This window comes from Mixophyes fleayi, chromosome 5, assembly GCF_038048845.1.
Source record: "Mixophyes fleayi isolate aMixFle1 chromosome 5, aMixFle1.hap1, whole genome shotgun sequence".
Taxonomy (NCBI): Eukaryota; Metazoa; Chordata; class Amphibia; order Anura; family Limnodynastidae; genus Mixophyes; species Mixophyes fleayi.
Genome location: NC_134406.1, coordinates 44,059,771 through 44,080,669, shown reverse-complemented (window position 1 = coordinate 44,080,669; position 20,899 = coordinate 44,059,771). Strand labels below are relative to the sequence as shown.

The window sequence follows — 20,899 nt, the reverse complement described above, 5'->3', positions numbered from 1 at the left end:
ATTAATATAGGCAAGTAATTAAGCATAATGTCAAGTAACATGAGATTAGCTTTATTTAGGATCTCCCCATATCCGTATACCTTTCACCCAGAAATCACAGAGTTGGTGTGTAATGGTTATAATCAGGATAATTAAAAAAAATATATATATATTAATGTGGACATGATCACTCCAACAAAATAAAGCCGCTAGATAATCTGGTTTGCATCAAACCACTGTGTGTAAGCCAACAAGGGATTAATGTATGCTGTTGTATGCTTCAGAGGCCTGTACTTGGCTTTGCTTTTTCTGAAAATCTTATATTGTGTCACAGACAGCTATTCGACTCTCTGTTTATTGCCCAGCCCACATATGCTACAAATTGGTAAATTTCGTTGGCTAACAAGGACCATATTTGTTGTCACTCCAAATGCATATATATAATATATATATATATATATATATATATATATATATATATATATATATATATTATATTTAATACTACAACTGTTTTTGAAAAAAAGGTAATAAAACCTTTTGCCATGATGTTACAGAAAATAAATTATTTAATTATTTCAGATTGATCTATTCTTGGGTCTTTTATGGATGCATTATACATACTTTCTACCCTTCCCCAGAATTTGGCAGATTTTGCAATGAGTATGCAAATGCAATATGACTGTTTCTGTGTTTATTTCTGTTTTCTGTTAAGGAATCAATTTTCCATATGTATTTCTGCATGTCAATTGATCATAATTTTTATTCAATAAGCATTGTGACTTTTTCTTTATTTTAAACTCCAATTAATAGCATTCTATTTTCGTATTCTTAAATAATTCAACTATCAAGCTATTTTATACAGGGGATTGTTGGTTTACAGTAACTTGGATTCAATTTATTTAGGATCAAAGTCAGGATCAAAGTCAGGAAAGTAACTGAAGACTTTCTAAGTGAGTCAGCTCTTGAACTATTGTTCGAAGTGGCCCATGTAGATATTCACATAGCTAGGGGCATACCTGGTGCCCATGGCCATCCCAGTGAGTTGAAGACAGCATTTGGAGTCAAACAGAAAATAATTGTGAGTTAGAAAGTAGTGATTTTGTTTTGATTAACCCTTTGTTTTGATTAACACCCACATGCATGCATGCCCAGGTGGATCTGGTTATTACATAGTTGTATGGATACATGAATCTCCCTCAATCAGTGGGTAGGGAAGAAACAAATAATAATTAATATTACACTTTTTATTGCTGCTCCCACACCTCACTAATGCCCTTTTCCACAATGAGATCACTGAAGGACTGCCAGTTGGGCATCAATGCTCAAGGGAAGAATGGAAATTTTATATCTTCTCAATTCAATTTTCACATGTGTAATAACTATCAAAAAGCTCAACAATGTTTATTGCGAAACGAAAATATGTGTATTACTCACTTTGAAGTTGGGAAAAAAAGAAAATGAGACAATTTTGCAGTATTCACAATACTCCACAGACAATGAAACTTTTATTCACAAATGATTTTTTACAGAGGTAGAACAAAATACTTGGTATATCTTTCTTATATACATATAAAGAGTCTAAAATTATTTGTTTCAGCAGGTCAGAAAGTCAAGAAGAATACACAAGAAATATCTGAAGCTAGTGATCAGTGAGACAAGAGCATGCACAAATACAGAATTAAGGGTTATTTTTTGCTGGTGTAACACTAGGTATTCAGATTTGTAATAAAAAAATAAAATACAAATAAGAAAGGCTACAATAGATACCTGTTTTTTAAATGAATAATAAGAACACTTTAAATCACAAAACAATTGCCATGACTGCTTTCCATTGAGAGTTGTACAGATAAAGGAAAGTGCATTGGCTTAAAGGAAAACTCCATCTCTTATATGAAGTTTATTATGGGTTAAATATTCAAATTAGATCTTAAGGGTCTGTTTTGCAAGTATAACCACTACCATATCTGTATAGAAGTGTGTATTTAGTGTTTTCCTATCCTACAGGTCTTGGTGGACATGGTGGAAGGGGTCAGCTGTACACTGAGGACTCAGTATGGCTGGCTGTCTGAAGATGTCTGGGGTTATATGAGAGAGAGCTGCTATGTAAATTGTATATAGCAAACAGTTACAGATATGAGTTATATTTGCAAAATATTAAAAGCCACATAAATGACCGGGGATACCTAAAAGTAAAAGTCAGAAAATTTCCTGGGCAAAAATTGTGCTCCATTTATATAATATGGACTATATACTATAGAAACAATATATATATTGTATCTTCATACACTTAATATGTCAACTGTCCCAGTGATTCTGCACAGTTTTGTAGACTCCATTTACTTCTGTTCTAACAAGGCATTTGTCAGCATTCCGGACACACTGTAGACTGTAACTATATCAGGGCAATGGAGATGCGCTCAATCATTATCTGTAACGGGTTATAGATCAATTGGTATACTTGTAGACTTAGTCTAGAGTTATATTTTTCAGGATTTTAGAGGCCATCATTCATGTTTAAATATCTACTATTCTCAGCCAGAAAATGTTAATTACTTGGAAAGAAATAATTATTTACTGAATTTTAATGTGTTTTTATGTCACACCGTAACAAGGATTGTATTCAGAAACAACAATCCAGAGATTTAAAACAGGTGAATTTGTGTCTTCTTGCGACCTTGCTATGTTAGTATGATTGCTTGGAAATGAAAGTGGGAAAAAAAAGGAATTGTAATAAGGACCAGTGATTGCGTGTAATAATACAGTACAAAGTCACAAATAAAAAAATGAATTTACAATGGAAAATCACAATTTGATTTTGTAAATCTCATGAAAACTATGTTTGACTAATTTTCAAAGATTTTCTGATTACAATAATTGGCAAAGCTCTCTAAAATAATGTATTTGCTATATGTGATGGCTCTCGTAACTAGATGGGTTTTGAATCCTGACATACCGTCCAAAAAAAGAACTTATTTACAAACAACATGATGCCACATGAGTCCCTCCATGCAGGATCCTTTAATCTGAATTTAATAGTATGTAATGGATGACTACATTAAGATCACCAGAGACAATTTATCAACATAGGTTAAAAATCCCATAGAATTAATGTGAGCTGTTTCATTTGAAGAGAATGAAAGATTAACTTGGAAACCAATTTTCATTCCAGTCAAATTCTTTGCTACACTTGTTGGTTTCTGAATGAATGCAACATATTTCTTCTTCGTGAAGATAAATATGGTTGGCTCTTAAGGAAACATTAAATTTGTTTTAGTTTGGTGGGATAACTATTACAAATGAATAGCTGATAAATTAATAATAAAGTTTTAGTGAGCCACACTAAGCTCCAAGTGGACTATAGTTAGCTCCTGTGCACATAATTAGCAGTTGCATATCATCCAATAGGTGACATTTATGAAAACTGGTATGAAAAAAGGGTGGTATTGCCCAAAACACCCAATAAGATCATTTGGCTTTTATTTTCTAAACTGATTGGCAAAACTATATTTTCCCTTTGTAACCATTTTCATAAATTGTCCAGCAATGGAAGTGGCCGATGGTCCGCCTAGAGCATATTAAGGTGGATGCCTTTTCTAACTATAAGGGGTATATTCAATTGTTAGCGTTACTGGCAAAAGTAATGCGGTGTGCGCACTATTACCATCATTACGGTAATAGTGCACGTAAATACCGTTATAATACCTTTCACGCCGAATTTCAGCTCGCGGCTCTGGAGCTGCGAGCTAAAATCCGGCTTAGTCTTACCGTAATAACGGTAATACTTTTAACACCGCTGGGAAATCCAACAATTGAATATGCCCCTAAGTGTGCCTAGGTTTGCGAAGAGGCAGAAGAATCTCAAAAAGTCCACTGTGCAAAGTGTTACATCAAAAGTCAAACCTCATTCCACTGTAGACCCATCCACTTCATTGAATAACACTTTTGAGTTGTTCTCCCAAAATACGGCTTAAATGAATGATGAGCGTGAATCAAGAGACATATGGCCCTTGTTTGTGAGGTAAGCATTTTCTTACACTGGGCAAAGTACGTCAGGAAACACATTTCTTTGTCAAGTACAGCTGAAGGGAGGAAAATGGATACCATAACATATAGCATAAAACCCATATATCAACATTCTATTCACTAGCAGAATTTCAGAATTATTTCCACCACTGGCATTGTACTGTCAGCCCCTCAAGCATCAAACACTTATAGTCAGGGCTCATGTTACTAAGCTCAGCTTTCAGGATTCAACTATTTGTATGTAATAAATGTGTCTGATGAGCTCCTGTTCCAAGACCAAATTATGAGAGCTATGACTTATTGTACTTTTTTCATAATTGGACAAATTTCCAAAGTTTGGACTAACAACAAGTGCTGTATGGTGCCCCAGAAAAAGTTAGCCTTTTCCAATATATATCACAGATGACCCATCAATGGTCTCAGCTACACACTGGATGTGGCCATTGTGTGGGCTAAACCATTGTTTATGGGCATGCAGCCAATCACATCTCACCTCTTTCCAGTGAATATTGGTTCAGTCCACAGAATGGCTGCCTCCACACTGCAGATGAGGTTCTTATTTAAATAGATACCAGGTAACGTGACTTTATTTTCTCTCATGTGTCAGATACATTACCCAAACCTTCGACCTATTTTATTATTATGAATAATTAATCAAATGTGTGTGCTACATATACAATATAAACATGGCCTCAGCAGTGGGCTCCTCCATACTTCAGTCTGACACTATATTGGTGACCACATACAGTACATATTTGTGTTATGTTTCACAAATCTATTTCTTTATGTTTTATATCTTGTCTATGTGATAAGTCTACTGTATGATCATGATCAGCTGAACTGAAGCTTATAAAGCAGCGTTAAATCTGATATGTATTTAATGTAAAACTTGTTTATACGCTACAAGGAGCTGCACTATAGTGAAGTCCAACCTAAGGTTTAGGTGTACCGTTCTGTGAGTTGACCAACATAGCGCAAAATTCCCCAATACAATAAAATGACTACACTTTCTTGATTTTTGAACATTATTTTACACAACCTCTGTAAAATCCTTGAAAAGGTAATCACATACCAAAAAAATATATAATTTTTTTACTTTTTTTTTTAAACACACAATTAAAGGTTTACCAACATTTAAACAAAGGTCCAAATCTGCACTAAACCCATAGCAACCAATCAGAAATTTGCTTTCATTGTCTAGTCAGCACTAGACAGATAAAAGCTAACTGCTGATTGGTTGGTCTGCTGTCAGTGCAGATTTGCAGTTTTGAACAATGCTAGTATATAAATTCCCACTCTCTTTATGTCACATGACTATGCAGGGACTGGCACACTAATTGGGTTATTGGTCATCGGAGGTTATACAATAATGTGGTGCACACATAAATGAGGTGCTGCAACCTATAGCGACTGATTATCTTTTAGCAGTCTAGTAAGACTAATGAAAGCTGATACTTGATTGGTTGCTATGGGTTACAGTCCTAATATAAAGGAATAACTATAACAATGAGCAATGAAAACACTTGATTTTAAACAGGAAACAAAGAAACAAAAGAATAGAATAATTTGGTGTCCTGGTCCTTTAATGAAAATGATATATTTAATGTAATTAAAAGTAAAAGAGGGCTGTTGTGACCAAATGAGTCTCCCAACAGGGGACTAAAATGTGAGCCGCATGTCTCTATGTGGTTTCTATATATGACGCACACAAGGTCACAATTTCCAACAACGTTTAAAGAGACCAATAGGAAAAAGGGAATGAGAGAGAAGGATCCTCTGGGATTATTAAGTACGTGAAACACTTATTGTGGAAGGGCCTTTAGTATTGCATTCACTTCCTCTGCCACGGCTGTCAGTGCAAATTCAAATTGCTCCTGGAGAAAAAGCAGAAAAGGAGAACATTAAATGTGTCCTATCAGTGAGACCGGCTTAGACCACTTTTATATTTCCATTACAGGTGCAGAGCCTACATCTGCCACAGATAATCATCACAATAGGTTTTTTAATCAGCAGCGGAACATGTTTGGATATTGCAGGATCATGATGAATATATACATGCACCAAACAATACATTTATCAACAATTTGCACGCAGTTTGTATTAATGATTGAAAATTCCCAATCATATTAGTACTAAGTGTGCTTAAGCAGTTGAAATTAACAATACTCTATACTTTACTGCAACTTTCGGTCAGTTACATCATTTTCTGAAGTGTCTAGGAAGATGTTTTCTAAGCCTTCGACCAGGGCCCTCTTACCTCTCCGTCTGTCTGCATTACCCAGTATTGGGCGCTGGTGCTATATAAATAAATGTTGATGATGATGTTTTATTTTAACATTTACTGACACTGCACATGAGCGATAAAAGCTACAGGCAAGGCCTCCACTCACGCTGCGACACTGACTGCTAATTAGACAATTTTAGACCTAATAAGGCAAAAAGCTACAGTGTGCTTGGGACCAAAAAGATTGCCAATCCAGATCAACATCTGGATTGGGTCTATCAGAGACGGAGAGGGCTGGCTAATTTTAGTCTGGGGGGCAAGACTTAATTCAGCAATCTATTTTAAAGGGAAAAAATGCAGGTGTCCCAGTAACACAGCCCACTAGCGGACCAGCCTGGGGGACAGATGCCCCTCCATGTCCCCCAGACCAGCCTGCTCCTGATCAGAGATGTATGTTGGGAACGTCTATAAATGTGGTTGAACAAGGGCTGCATCTGACCATGGAAGCTGATGGTACTCTAGTCTAGTGTGTCTGGTTTAATTAGAGAAAAACACATAACTTTGACTATGTTGTTTAATAGTGCTTCATAGTTTTAGTATTTTGATTAATCTATGTTGATATATATATATATATATATATATATATATATATATATATATATATATCTATGGCCAAATTAGACAGAGGGATGGGCTCCAAGTTATGGATCACCCTCAGTAAGGGCATCATTGAATAGGTAGGCTATAAAGTAGATTAATCAAAATACTAAAATTATGAAGCACTATTAAACAACATAATAAAAGTTATGCGTTTTTCTCTAATTAAACATATTACACACTTCAGTTAGCTTTAATTAGACAGAAAATATTAAACATATGCATGATAGTTTTTATTCAAGTGGAGGACAAGTACAGTTATTGGTTGATATTTTTGATTCACTAAAATATGCCAATCTGATATTCTATATATTATATTACACTCGTTAGCTTGTAAGCGGGGCCTTCTTACCTCTCTGTCTGTAATACCCAGTCTCATTTTATTACTGTGCTGTTCCCAATTGTAATTCACTACGAAATATGCTGGCGCTACATAAATAAATGTTAATATATAATTAAATAAATTACCCTTATACTAAATACACACTTTTATTTATTTTTCCCATTATAATGTTTTAATATTTCTATAATTTTGCAGGGCTTCATCAACAGTTCTAAAACGTATAAAGTATCCAGGCAGTATTCAGCTCAATGTCATTGTTTTACTTTCAATATTTTCCTTTTCACACTTGCAAGAAAAATATGTATACATACTTCCATATATACATTTTTGAGTATCGGTGACTTGCGTTTCTGTATGCCTGGAGTAACTGCGACACAATTACATGTGGTCTGATAAAGGTGTATCGCTTGTGGGTGCTGGAGGGCAGGTGCAACCATGACGATGACTATCAGCAGCTCTACCCAGCCATTTCTGATTGTATATTGACCCCTCCAACTGATAGTACTTAATTCACAATTAATTAATTCACATTTGCATTGCAATTGACATTTACATTTGGACTACTGCAGGAAAGAAGATTCTCATTTTATTTTTAAAGGGGGAAACATATTTTTTTATTTAATTTTATTTAATTTCATATTTGTATTTTGTATTTGTGTTTTTATCTAGTTACATTGTAGACTGAAAATGAGACTTTGCATTACATTATTATATTGTGTACGAATATGGTAATGCAACTTTAGATGTGGCTGAACACACATATCTCTACGCTCTCTCTATCAAGTGCACACACACTTGCATGCTTGATAATCCTATGGCACAAAAACTACTGTCTTTGCACTGGATGCATCTTGTGATGCGTCCGACCAAAACGTATACTCAGAAATACACTTCTTGCAGAATTTCGTAAGCACATTTGCGACGCAAATGGCCCAACACTACATGAACTCCAAAATGTACAAAATACAATACAAAGGTTTTTTTTATTTCATCCGATTTAGCCGCCAACACAGTAGCCCAAAACTATATTGCTATGAGATTCATATTTTAATAATATAGAATATACATATTGTAAACTATTCCATAAACCATTTTCTGCATTTTATACTAGTTACATAACTCTATTACTACATTTTTCTTTTTTTACATTTTATTTTTTATTTTTAGACTATTTAACTGTTATTAAAATATATTGTTCTAAGTGGCTTTTTGTCTTTGTTTGCATTGTCACATGCTAAAAGGTAAAATATATTTTGCTTATAAATGACTTTGGACCCCCGCTTTTTTTTTTTGTAATTAAACCTTGTCTCTAGGATGTCCATAAGCTATATACAGATGGGCAGAAATAATGGGAAATTCCTTGCAAAGGATATTTAAAACAATAGTTTACACTGGCTATGAACGTAAAGACATTCAGTAAGTAATTTGGGTGGCTATTTGCCTGGGGACTTTCTCTAATTGGCATTTCTAACCTGATTTTTAATCCTTAGAGTTAAATTAATCAAAAAAAAGTCTACAATTTCCTATTTGTATTCTGCTGGCAAAATGTGTGGCTTGTTTAAATCCATGGAGTCTAATTCTCCTGAGAGCACACAGCCCTGGCAAGTAATCAGATACTTATAATTTACCAGGCATTTCCATGAGAGATTTGGGCAGTGTAACTGATTGGAAACAGAACAGCAATGTGATTACCGGATAGCCCACAAAATGAGGACTTCACGTCTTCTGTTTAGAGGCTATTTTAATTTAATTTGTTTTGCGTGTCCTTTTTTATTTTCAGTTGACAACTGAAAGAAAAGCAACTAGAAAGAAAAAAACATGTAATAGGATTCATCAAAGTTATTTTTTAGTTCATAATAGGGGCATATAACAGTTTTGGCTGGGTGGGCGATGGTATTTGTATATCTGTATAGATCAGTAGATTCCTCACACATTATTATCACCATTTATTTATATAGCGCCACTAATTCCGCAGCGCTGTACAGAGAACTCACGCACATCATTAATAGGCTATTGGGTAAAAGGTTGAGAAACATCAGAGATAAGCTGATATCATTTTGCAAAAAACAAGATCCCAAAAATGATCAGCACACCAGTTTTCTTGATTTACTTAGGTTATTATAAGAGTGTTTATTAAAAGTGCTCAAGTGGGCCAATCTTGTCAGTTGCCTCATCGTTCAGGTTGGCCACACACACCTGGCTTGACTTCTGCATTTTAGTGCAGTCATACAAGTCTATGGCAAATCTCTGCTCACTGTATTCTCTGCTATGCTTTACAATGGTCCTATTAATTTAGAATAATTATGTCACTGCAGTCATTTTCGGGGATGTTGTCAATATTGGGCCTATTGCCCCATATTGGTTGCAATATTGCAGCATGTGCCTTTATGTGTAACACTTACTTATATCTTCTCCCTCATCTCTAGGTACTTCCCAAGCATTAGCTCAACTCATATTTACCTTCTTTCTTCCTCCCTGATCACCTCTATAATTATTATTATTATTATTATTATTATTATCGTAGATTTGTAAGGTGCCACAGTGCTCCGCAGCACCGTACAGTAGGGAAACAGGATATACATACAACAGGGACATACAAGGCAGACAAAGTACATGCAGACATGAGAACAAAGGGTATGGAGGACCCTGCTCATTAGAGAGCTTACATTCTAAGTGGAAGAGGGCACAGCTGAAACAAGAGGAGCGAGTGTGGCTCAGAGTGGAGATCAGGACAGCTGTGAGGGTATCTTTAAAAAGTATCTTTAAAAATGAGATGGGTTTTTAGTTTTTTTCTACTCACCTGTTAGATTTTCTCTACTACTACACCTATTCTATAAAACTCCTTTCTTTATACCAGACAATAAAGCACCTATAAACTCTCTTGTATCCATCATACAACCTGACACTGTACTCATCTGACCTGCACATTTTCCCACTTAACACTAAAAGTTGCTTATAATGCATAAATAAGTTTGTATACTGATATTATTACAACATTTACTGACCAACAGTATTTTCCTGACACATTGTTATGTTTTAGCAACATGTTTACAAAATTTGTAACCCCATCTAGAGAAGAAGGTCGACGAGGGAGTGCAAGAAAAGCTTTGCAAGATCACAATGATGAGCACTATAAATTCTTATTCCTATCTAGTCTCTATGTTGTGTAAATATTAATATGTGTAATTGTTTTAATGTCCTATAATAATGTACTATAGTGTATTGTAATCTGCTGCTTACTCTGCAAAGGACTGCAGGAGACATTGGCACTTTAGAAATACAATAATTAGCAAGGCTTGTCTTATATGTGCGGATAAGGCAGTGTGCCCTAATATATTTGTCCTTCCCCTTCTTATCGTTGGTGGGCTAGTACCCCAGCCCCTATCCCTATCTTTTATTTACTCTTCCATGGGTGGCCCTCTTTTTAGGCTGCCTGTTTAAACCGTTGACTCTGGATAATGTCAGTGCCCTTTCATCCTCTCTTAATGAAGCCACTCGCAGAATAATAACAATTAAAAAACATTATAAACAAAAATAAGATGCTCTTATAATACGCCCAAGCATATTTTCATCCATTAGTTGTCAATTTGGAATTCACAACAGACAAAGACTCAAACAGAACCTTAGTTCACTAACACTGTATTTAATTACAGTTTACTGGAAGATCCCGAACTGACAACTAGGCATGATTTTTTTTCATTATGGAAGGCGTTACTCACGCAGATGAAACAGGATGGGAGCGGAGATAACGTGAATTAAAAATAGAAGATTATAATTTCCTCTCTGGCAGAGAATACATCCTGTATATTAGACCTTGATCTGAGCACCTGATTAGCTCAGAGAAAGTTCTAATTCCTTTTCTTTTTATCTTATTTAATATTAATTGCATTTCTACCGTAGCCCTAGGTGAATTAATGTAAACAGATAAAAAGAAACCAGATAAATCTTCAGACCTGCTTATTTGCAATGTAAGCAAGAAATTTAGTTAGTAGACTGTGTTAAAACATTATTAAAATTAAAATGTATTTTAGCATGAAAACAATGACTGAGGAGCATTTGATATATGTTAAATCCCCTCGGGTTTTATTGACAGTACCTTTGTCTGCACCATGCCCGGTCTCTGATCTCTCAAGTGCTCCAGGGTAGCAGCAATATCAATCTCCTTAGCACCTGCAACAAACCACAAATTGGGCTGAGTTCTCAGCATAAGATAATTCAGGCTGCATCTGTCAATCTCTTCCTAGCTTGTTCCCTTTGGACAACAGACCAATTGAAAAATATTAATTCATGCCTCAGTGGACGTGGCAGACAGATGCAATTGTGATGTTCATACAGAAAAAGAGGAGTGTAGCTTTGATTATCATCAACGCAGGAAAAGAAGAAGACCCTGAAGAGAGGTCTGCCTATTGTGTGCTGTAGACGTACAATCTTTCACAAAAAGACCGTCTGCTGAAATGAAGACACAATCCCTGTAATGTTGCAGAGTTTAAATGTGAATGGTTATCATGGCAGTTCCCTCATCCAAAAGGTTTAATAAGAGTGTTTGACAATTAGATTGTAGCAGAAAAAGCCTGTCTTAATACTGTCAAGATTTAAATAATGCTCACAATATGCAAAGTCAATACCCATTATAGAGGCCAGTGCTTAGTCAGGCATTGTGTCAATACCTAGTGCCTACCACATCATCCTATTAGACAAAAATTGTACAGCCACTGACGCCTACGAAAGATTTGTAAGCTAGAAGGTATGCAAAATATGTATTGAAAAATAGTCCTTTCTGGGCATCTCTCAACGTTTATTTATTTATTTATACAGGGTGAAATCATTCACCTTCTGCTGTACCGAGAACATTTAGTTACTCACATCAGTCCTTGCCCCCATTGGAGCTTACAGCTTAAATTCTCTATTCACACACTCTCTAGGGTCATTTTTTGTCAGAAGCAATATTACCTATAAATATTTTGGACTGTAGGAGGAAAACGGAGCACAAGGTGGAACCCACGCAACATGGAGAGAACATACAAACTCCAAACAGATAAGGCCCTGGTTGGAATTAAACCTAATAATACGAACATAAAACTAACCATTATGCTATCATGCTGACCATTAAAAATATGTAGCCATAATTATACCAAAGTGAAACATCTGTCTATTCCAAATACGTATCTAATTGCACCTACAAATACATCTTAAATAAATATGGCAACATAAACAGAATTTCTTTTGGTAATCTATCCTATTATCTACATTTGCTATTAAGTTTTTATGCCAACATATATGTCTATATTTTTCAATTTACAGTTTCTTCATATGTAATACTCTCCTCATACCTACCAATTTTATACTACACATAAATCATTGTACTAGAGATTCTACTGCACTGCTGGGATGATCAAAATTTCTCTTCATACAGATAATTCATTTATTAACCTCAGTAGAGATCAGCAGAATACTGCTGTATGTCATTTACCCTTTGGCAATACATAGTAATACAATTTAAAGAACATATCCTATTTACAAACCAAGGATTTCCAAAACAAAATTAATTTGGACCTCTTACTGTCATAATATCTACAATTCTCCAGGGGATAACATTCCAACATTCTTGAACATAATATAGCCGGAACTATATGGATCGCTACGATCCTATATTTGCAAAGTTTTGATCTACGAACTAATAAACTAATTATTAATCATATTTATTATTTTTTTGTATGAGTCACCAACTTCCTCTGGGTTATATTTAGCAATATTGTTCTTAATTTATGTAAAACAGAAAATAAAAGGAAATCCTTAATTAACGTTCAATTCATTATTAATTACAAACTAAAAACTGGAAAAAAAAACCAAAAAACATGGCTCGTAAAATTGATTCACAAACATGATTAGGTCCAAGGTCAAACAAGGTTAAGAACCCCTGATCTGTATCATCGCCTCTTTCTATAAAAAAATAATTTTATTTTCTCCATTAGAGGTTGGTGTGAGTATACAATCCGCCAGTATTACATTTGGTATATGCATTATTAAAAATTACTTGGAATAACTTGAACTAAACTATAATTCTCTACATTAAACCTGGTACAAATATTATTTGATCAGAACATTAGGCAAGATCAAGTGTATTGATTGTGGCATAATCCATCAAGTGCCTTTTTACTGTGAAAGTTTAGAATATTCAACATAGGCTATACAGAATTCCATAATTTAATTTAGTCACAATGTATGTTTAGGACCCTTAATTACTAAAAAAAAATATGCTTATACTAGCATATATATATGGCTATGGGATGGAATCTATTGGCTCCAATGACCCTATCTTCACTTGTGCTTGTGTCTGTGATCAGTAGTGGCGGTTGTGTGGCAGAGTCTTTTGGACGCTACATGCCTAACTTATTCAAGCGGACTGCATGTAAATGCAAGGGGGTCCATGGCGTTTCCTCCAATAACCCCAATGAACGCAAATACCAGACACTGTTTACCAACAGGGTTGTATTTGCCATACATTAGCCATGCAGTGTCACCTGAGTTTTCTATTTAGCACAATTAGTTCTGTCAAACTGTTGTGGCTTCCTGTGCATTCATTTCACTATCCTCCTCTGCTCATTCATAGAGTCTACAATAAAAACAACTCTTGAGAACTTGGAAATTCTAATTCTTAAACCAGAAGAACACTTTGGGTTTCAGTGTATTAAATATTGGCACAAATGCAAAAAATCTATTCAAGAATACCTGTTATAAAACGGAAATACGGAATAAATGAAATGACTGTTTAAAATAAATTGCACTTTATTCTGCACTGCAAATTCCAAGATAAAATCTATTGCTGTGGTATTATCTGTTTACATTAATATACAGACCTCCTTAACGAAGCTCACAACTGTTGGCATTTTCATGGCCAAATTTATGTTCTGTCAGTTAACTAAAATGTAACATTGCTTTCAGGTGGCAGCAATATATGTTTATCCCTCACTAAGGTGGTATTCACTTATCAGTAATACTTACATAATCAATTATATAAGATATAAAAAAAAAATATTGATAACCTACAGCACTTAAAGTCAACTTTTAGAGTCATGGGGGTAAATGTATCAATATGCGGGTTCTTCAACACCCGCGTGTTCAGCCTCTTCCGCGATTAAATTTCAAGCGGCGCTGCATTGTAAAGGAAAGTTAACCCTTTACAATGCAGCGCCGCTTGAAATTTAATCGCGGAAGAGGCTGAACACGCGGGTGTTGAAGAACCCGCGTATTGATACATTTACCCCATGGTGGCAAAACTTGCCTACACCTTTGGTAGAACATGTAAAAGCTAAATGTTGTGTTTCAGGTAGAGTAGTATACAATGTCCTAGTATTTTAGAATTCTGCTAAATACTAATCCCCATTCCATTAGATTCTAGTGAATTCCAAACTAAACTTGAATTTATTTTGCATACTAAAATTAAACAGAAAGGCCCCAAATATAAAAGCAAATATTTAAAGGATAAGCCCACCCAAATATTGAAGTGTTGTATTGGGTGGAATTCAATGAGGTTAAAAATTGGACATTGACTGAACTGTGTACAGTCATGACCAACAGTTTTGAGAATGAAAGAAGGATTGGTTTTCACAAAGTTTGCTGCTTCAGTGTTTTTAAACCTTTTTGTCAGATGTTGGTATGGTATATTGAAGTAAAATTACAAGCATTTCACAAGTGTTAAAGGCTTTTATTGCCAATTATATTAAATTTATGGAAAGAGTTAATATTTGCAATGTTGACCCTTCTTTTTGAAGACCTCTGCAATTCCCCTGGCATGCTGTCAATCAACTTCTGGGCCACATACTGACTGATGGCCGTCCATTCTTGCCTAATCAATGCTTGGAGTTTGGCAAAATTTGTGGGTTCTTGTTTGTCCACCCGCCTCTTAAGGAATGACCACAAGTTCTCAATTGGTTTAAGGTCTGGGAAGTTTCCTGACCATGGACCCAAAATGTCAATGTTTTGATCCCCGAGCCACTTAGTTATCACTTTGCCTTATGGCAGGGTGCTCCATCATGCTGGAAAATACATTGTCACCAAACTGTTCTTGGATGGTTCGGAGAAGTTGTTCTTGGAGGATGTTTTGGTACCATTCTTTATTCATGACTGTGTTCTTAGGCAAAATTGTGAGTGAGCCCACTTCCTTGACTGAGAAGCAACCCCACACATGAATAGTCTCAGATTGTTTTACTGCTGACATGACACATGACTGATGGTAGCGCTCACCTTTCCTTCTCCGGACATGTGTTTTTCCAGATGTCCCAAACAATCTTAAAAGGGGATTCATCAGAGAAAATGACTTTACCCCAGTCCTCAACATTACAATCCCTGTACCTTTTGCAGAATATCAGTCTGTCCCTGATGTTTATCCATGAGAGAAGTGGATTCTTAGTTGACCTTTTTGACACCAGGCCATCCTCCAAAAGTCTTCACTTCACTGTGCGTGCAGATGCACTCACACCTACCTGCTGCCATTCCTGAGCAAGCTCTGCACTTGTGGTCCCCCGATACTGCCGCTGAATCAACTTTCGGAGACAGTCCTTGTGCTTGCTGGACATTAGTGGACACCCTGAAGCCTTCTTCACAACTATTGAACCTTTCGCCTTGAAGTTCTTGATGATCCAATAAATGGTTCAGGTGCAATCTTACTAGCAGCAATATTGTTGCCTGTGAAGCCCTTTTTGTGCAAAGCAATGATGACTGCACATGTTTCCTTGCAGGTAACCATGGTTAATAGAAGAAGAACAATGATTTCAAGCACCACCCTTCTTTTAAAGCTTCCAGTCTGTTATTCTAACTCAATCAGCGTGACAGAGTGATCTCCAGCCTTGTCCTTGTCAACACTCTCACCTGTGTTAACAAGAGAATCACTGACCTGATGTCAGCTGGTCTTTTTGTGGCAGGGTTGAAATGCAGTGTAAATGTTATTTTTGGAATAAAGTTCATTGTCATGGCAAAGATGGACTTTGAAATTAATTCAATTCATCTGATTACTCTTCATGACATTCTGGAGTATATGCAAATTGCCATCATAAAAACTGAGGCAGGAGACTTTGTGAAAAATAATATTTGTGTCATACTCAAAAATTTTGGCAATGACTGTATGTAGAGCATCTGATGAGGTTCCCTGATGCCTCTAACTATCCTCTGCTCCTCTGTTCTATACTCCTACCATATGAATGGAAACCCCTAACAGACAGACTAGGCAGTAGGAGGACAGAACAGAGCAGCATGGGATTGATGAAGGCATGTTAGCTCCAGTGGATCTGGCCAATGGTGCATGCCAGGTAAGTAAGACTTATTTTTAGATTTTTAGAACTTATTGAACTTCATTCACCCAATGCAACATCTTAATTTAGTTTTGGAAGCAATCACTTTGTCTTGCTCCTTAAAATTTCAGCAATATTATCACGACATTCAGGCAGAACCCAGATATTGCATCAAACCCTTATAATTCAGCTGAATCTGAAACAAAGATTTTGCAAATCCCTATTATTGTTATTATTCCATCCTTTCGCATTTGGTTACCAATGGATGTTCTAAAACATCTTATACAATAACATTGTCTGGCTGATGGCAGACGCATGAAGACAAATATGCCCCTAAGCTTAACTACAGATACACCTCTGACCTAGACAGGACACTAATCCCCATCACAGCAGGTACTCATTTCCTTGTTTATAGAAAACAAAGTTTATTGAACCACTGCACAGAGTTAATTTACATATCTAGAGCAATACACCCTTAAATGAACCACCTACACTGCACTAATTCATCTCCCACAATCAGAGACGTAATAATCATTACAACAAAACGAAGAAGGAACAGTTCTCTTACAGCGGATGCACACTTTGGTTCATCAATCAATTAAAAAATTATTATTATTATAATTATTATTACTCATTTAGCTTGCTTATACTCTTCAACTCAGTGGACTCGGCTTTCATTAAGTTACTGTTAGGATCTGGCATTGGGCCTTCATAAATGGACAGACACACCCCAGGTTTGTGGATAACGAATTAAAATCAGCTTAATTTGAAGTAGACTTTTGAGGCTCCATCTTCCAATGTTGGGTTGCCTCCCCCCTGCCCCCGACCACGATGCCACCTGGAGTCCATTTCTGCCCTCAAGATAGTGGCGGATCCAGGGGGGAGGGGCGATCGGGGACGTAGGCAGTCTTAGTTTTCAAAAAGGGGGCGGGGACTAAATCTCCCCCCCCCCCCAAATCGCCCCAGGTAAATAAAAATCTAGATCCGTCCCTGTCTCAAGATGGGTGGGGGGCCTGGAAGGTGAGAATAGCCTTGCCAGTTCCCTAGCCAAAGTTTTATATGGGACCTGGTGATGAGATTTAAATGTATGTTCTAGACAACAAAATATTCATAGGCGCTTGTGTTTTGTCTTAGAAAACTATTCAAGTGAATGTAGGGACATTTTAAAAGCATATCTGAAGAGTCAAAGCACTTCACAATTCTACAAAAATATGTCAGTTTAGACATACCCTATTAGTAATAAGCATTTTATTAAACTACTAAACACATTACTAAAAAGAAAATATGTTCAATATTTTGGTAAATTTGCAGAGCTATTAACAGCGGTGTCACATCTGCCTCTGACTGCACTGCAGCATCTTCCATGAGGATGCTGCTTGCATTCTGCAGCTCCTGTCTGCTAAGAACTATGTTTGAACTTTGCCTTTATGTAAATCTGGCCTGTAGTACCTTCCTACCACCAGAGGTGCCGCTGTCCAACCATTGTACATTCCACCTCACTAGCACGAGTTACCTCATTCCCCAATCAGCACCTACACCTGTTCACTGCCTTTATAAGACTGCCTCTCCCAGTAACCAGTTCATTGTTGTCTTGCCTGTTGTTGTTGATTCTTTAGAGTATCCTGTGTCCTGTTCCAGTCTGACTTCCTAGTATTGACCCCTGCTTGTTCCTCGGCTACGCTGCTTATCCAGCATGACTCAGACCCAGGCTCCGTTCTTGACTACGCTCCATCTAATTGCCTGGTACCTTCATTGCTCTCCTGGCTTTTGACCCTTTGTTCGTTTGACCCTCCTCTATCCTGACACACATGGATCAATCCAGTGCCTCGTGCCTCCTGACAAGACCTCGAGTCCTGTCTTACATGGTTCATCCGGTACCTTGTGCCCATCTGAGTAAACTAGGTATCCTGTCATCTGTGATTCATCAAGTGCCTCATTCCTCCTGAGTCTACCAGGTATCCTGACACCGTGGTACATCCTGTGTCTTCAGTCTTCTCTGATTCTTCAGTCTCTGAACTAGGTCTTCTATCCGGCTACTCAGTACTGCCTATAGGAACTGTTTACCAATTGTGACTTCCTGAGATACTCACCTATATTGCCAGTCCTGCTATTGTATTGTATCTGCTGCCTTGAACTGTGTTGTCATTATTATTTATTGCACCATTCTGTGAATCTCTGCCTAATAAAAACACTTTACTCTTATATTATTAATCTCTCTGGAGTTCATGCTAGGAATTCTGACAAGTGGAAATGCAACATAATCATCATCATCATGCTATTTAATAAAATATGTACTAAAAAAGAATTAATAAAATAGTAATGCCTCAGGGCCACAAAAGTTGCCGAACAAGACAAAAGTCAGTATAAACGCTACTCACAAAAGTGATATCAAAATTAATCAATGAAATCCACAAAATTAAGCACTTAAAAAGTATAATATAGCAAATACTGAATGCTCATTAAAAACACTTTTAAAACATAGCTTCCCCGTGCCAAAATAGACAGAACTACCCACACCCCCAATATTAAATCTGCAGAAATACCTGAGGTGCTATTAAACACCGTATAAATGGTTTAAAACTAAAATAACTAAAAGTAACTGATATAAAAGAATTCATTTTCATTCCAAACAAAGCTCTTATTCAGATTTCTTGAAATACACTCTTCATTCATAACTTTTCAAAACATATTCTCATGACCAAAAAGCTAATTATATGCAGGGTTTTATATTTACTGATGAAGTGGAATACTTTAAGATATACAGTACTACAATGAAACCTGTTTTGATGCACAAAAGATAAGGTCTTCTTAAAGATTTTCTACTTTCCCACTACACAAAGCTATGTTTTTTCACTATTACTTTGATTTCAAAACACATTATTGTCTGCTTTCCAATATACTGAGCAGTAGAACAAGAACGCAAATCATTCTAGTTTTTTTTTCCCTTCTTCAAACTCTCTTTTAAAGACTGAAGACCTTAATCCTTAAAGGCCTTTTTAAAGAAATACTCATAGATGCAGGTCCTGCAGCTGGGCCCAGATTGAAAATGCACTTACATTTTATGTGTACAACTGAAGGACTCTGAAGTTACAGCTTGCACTCAATATAAAAGCTTTGGAAACGGCATTCTTTGGTACTTGTACAATTCATTCTTTAAGAAAAGGAAATGGAAAGAAAGATTTCATGTCCAAGGCTTCAGGGCCTTTGATCATTTTGATGAACACTAGATTTTGAACCTGGGCCTCAAACTTCTCAGGCCAGACAAAGAAGACATAGGCCTCACAGTCTGGGCCTAGATTCCTGTCAGAACAAAACCTCTGGCTTCCTCACAGTGTGACAGCCTGGGAAAGGCCCACCTCAGCAGGGTTGAAATGCCCGCGTTGCCCTTTGATCTTTCAGTTAAATTACAGCCTCAGCAACAGGTCAGCGGATTTGAAATTGCACACCCCATTGACAGAGGGGAGCAGGTCACACACAAAATGGTGGTCACCAATCTAAGAAAGCCCTGTGACTCCATTCTTTGGCCAGTTTCACATGACTTGTCTTCTATTGTGCAAGACTAAGCACACACTTAAAATGGAATTTGACATTACATGCTAGAATGGAGTCAATAAATGACATTCTTTAGTGTTCATGCATTAAAGTCAACCTAAGTGACTGAAAGGCTGAAGCCTAAGAAAAATCCTTCTCATTTACTTTTGTATTGATATAAATAGTATATATTGTAAGTCTTGTCTTTTTTCCACCACATCTTGTTACAATGGGGCTGAAACTAGTTTGACTAATGTTTAAAAGATGTTGCTATAGTTTTTGTTACAGCCAATTTCGACTCCTACAGTCAAGAATTTTATTCTCCACTAACAGACAAGTATACGCCTTTGTCTAACATTTCTGTGCTTCCTAAGGGGCCCAGCTACTGGAAGAAAAAAAAATGTTTTTATGTTTCGCATCAGAAAATTAATTTTAAAAAAAGGATTATAAGAAAATACGATGAAATAAAAATGAATTACTTACTAAAAATGTATAAGAATATACTCACACACAATACATGCACAAGTTCATAACCTACCGTGCCCATCTTGACCTAAAGGGGTTGTCCACTTTTAGACAAACCTGCTTTAATTAAATATTCCCCCTATGTATAAGGAATGGGGAAAACCCCCATTACCAAAACTGCAGAGTCGGCTGAAGCTCTTGGTGCTAGGGAACCTATCAACAGGGCTCTCAATAGGGCTCTAGAGAAGCTCTTCTATTGTAGAGCTATGGAAGGTCTGCAATGCATTGTTCTATTCAGCACTCTGCAGCTCTTGGGTTCAGGTAAGAATAGAGTGAAGACTACATTAAAAAAGAAATTGTCCATAAATGAAAAACCCCTCTCCATTT

At 36.4% G+C, this 20,899-nt stretch overlaps 1 protein-coding gene across 1 annotated transcript in view; it reads right to left on the bottom strand.

Moving 5' to 3' along the window:
* Nucleotides 1-1,448: 1,448 nt before the first annotated feature.
* Nucleotides 1,449-20,899, bottom strand: part of PTPRN2 (protein tyrosine phosphatase receptor type N2) — a 733,183-nt gene continuing 713,732 nt past the window's right edge. Inside the window, exons 22-23 of the mRNA XM_075212113.1 lie at nucleotides 11,326-11,399; nucleotides 1,449-5,879 (exon numbers count right to left, since the gene is read on the bottom strand). Coding sequence (XP_075068214.1) covers nucleotides 5,808-5,879; nucleotides 11,326-11,399 — 146 coding nt within the window. The 3' untranslated portion in view covers nucleotides 1,449-5,807. The remainder of the gene's footprint in view (nucleotides 5,880-11,325; nucleotides 11,400-20,899) is intronic.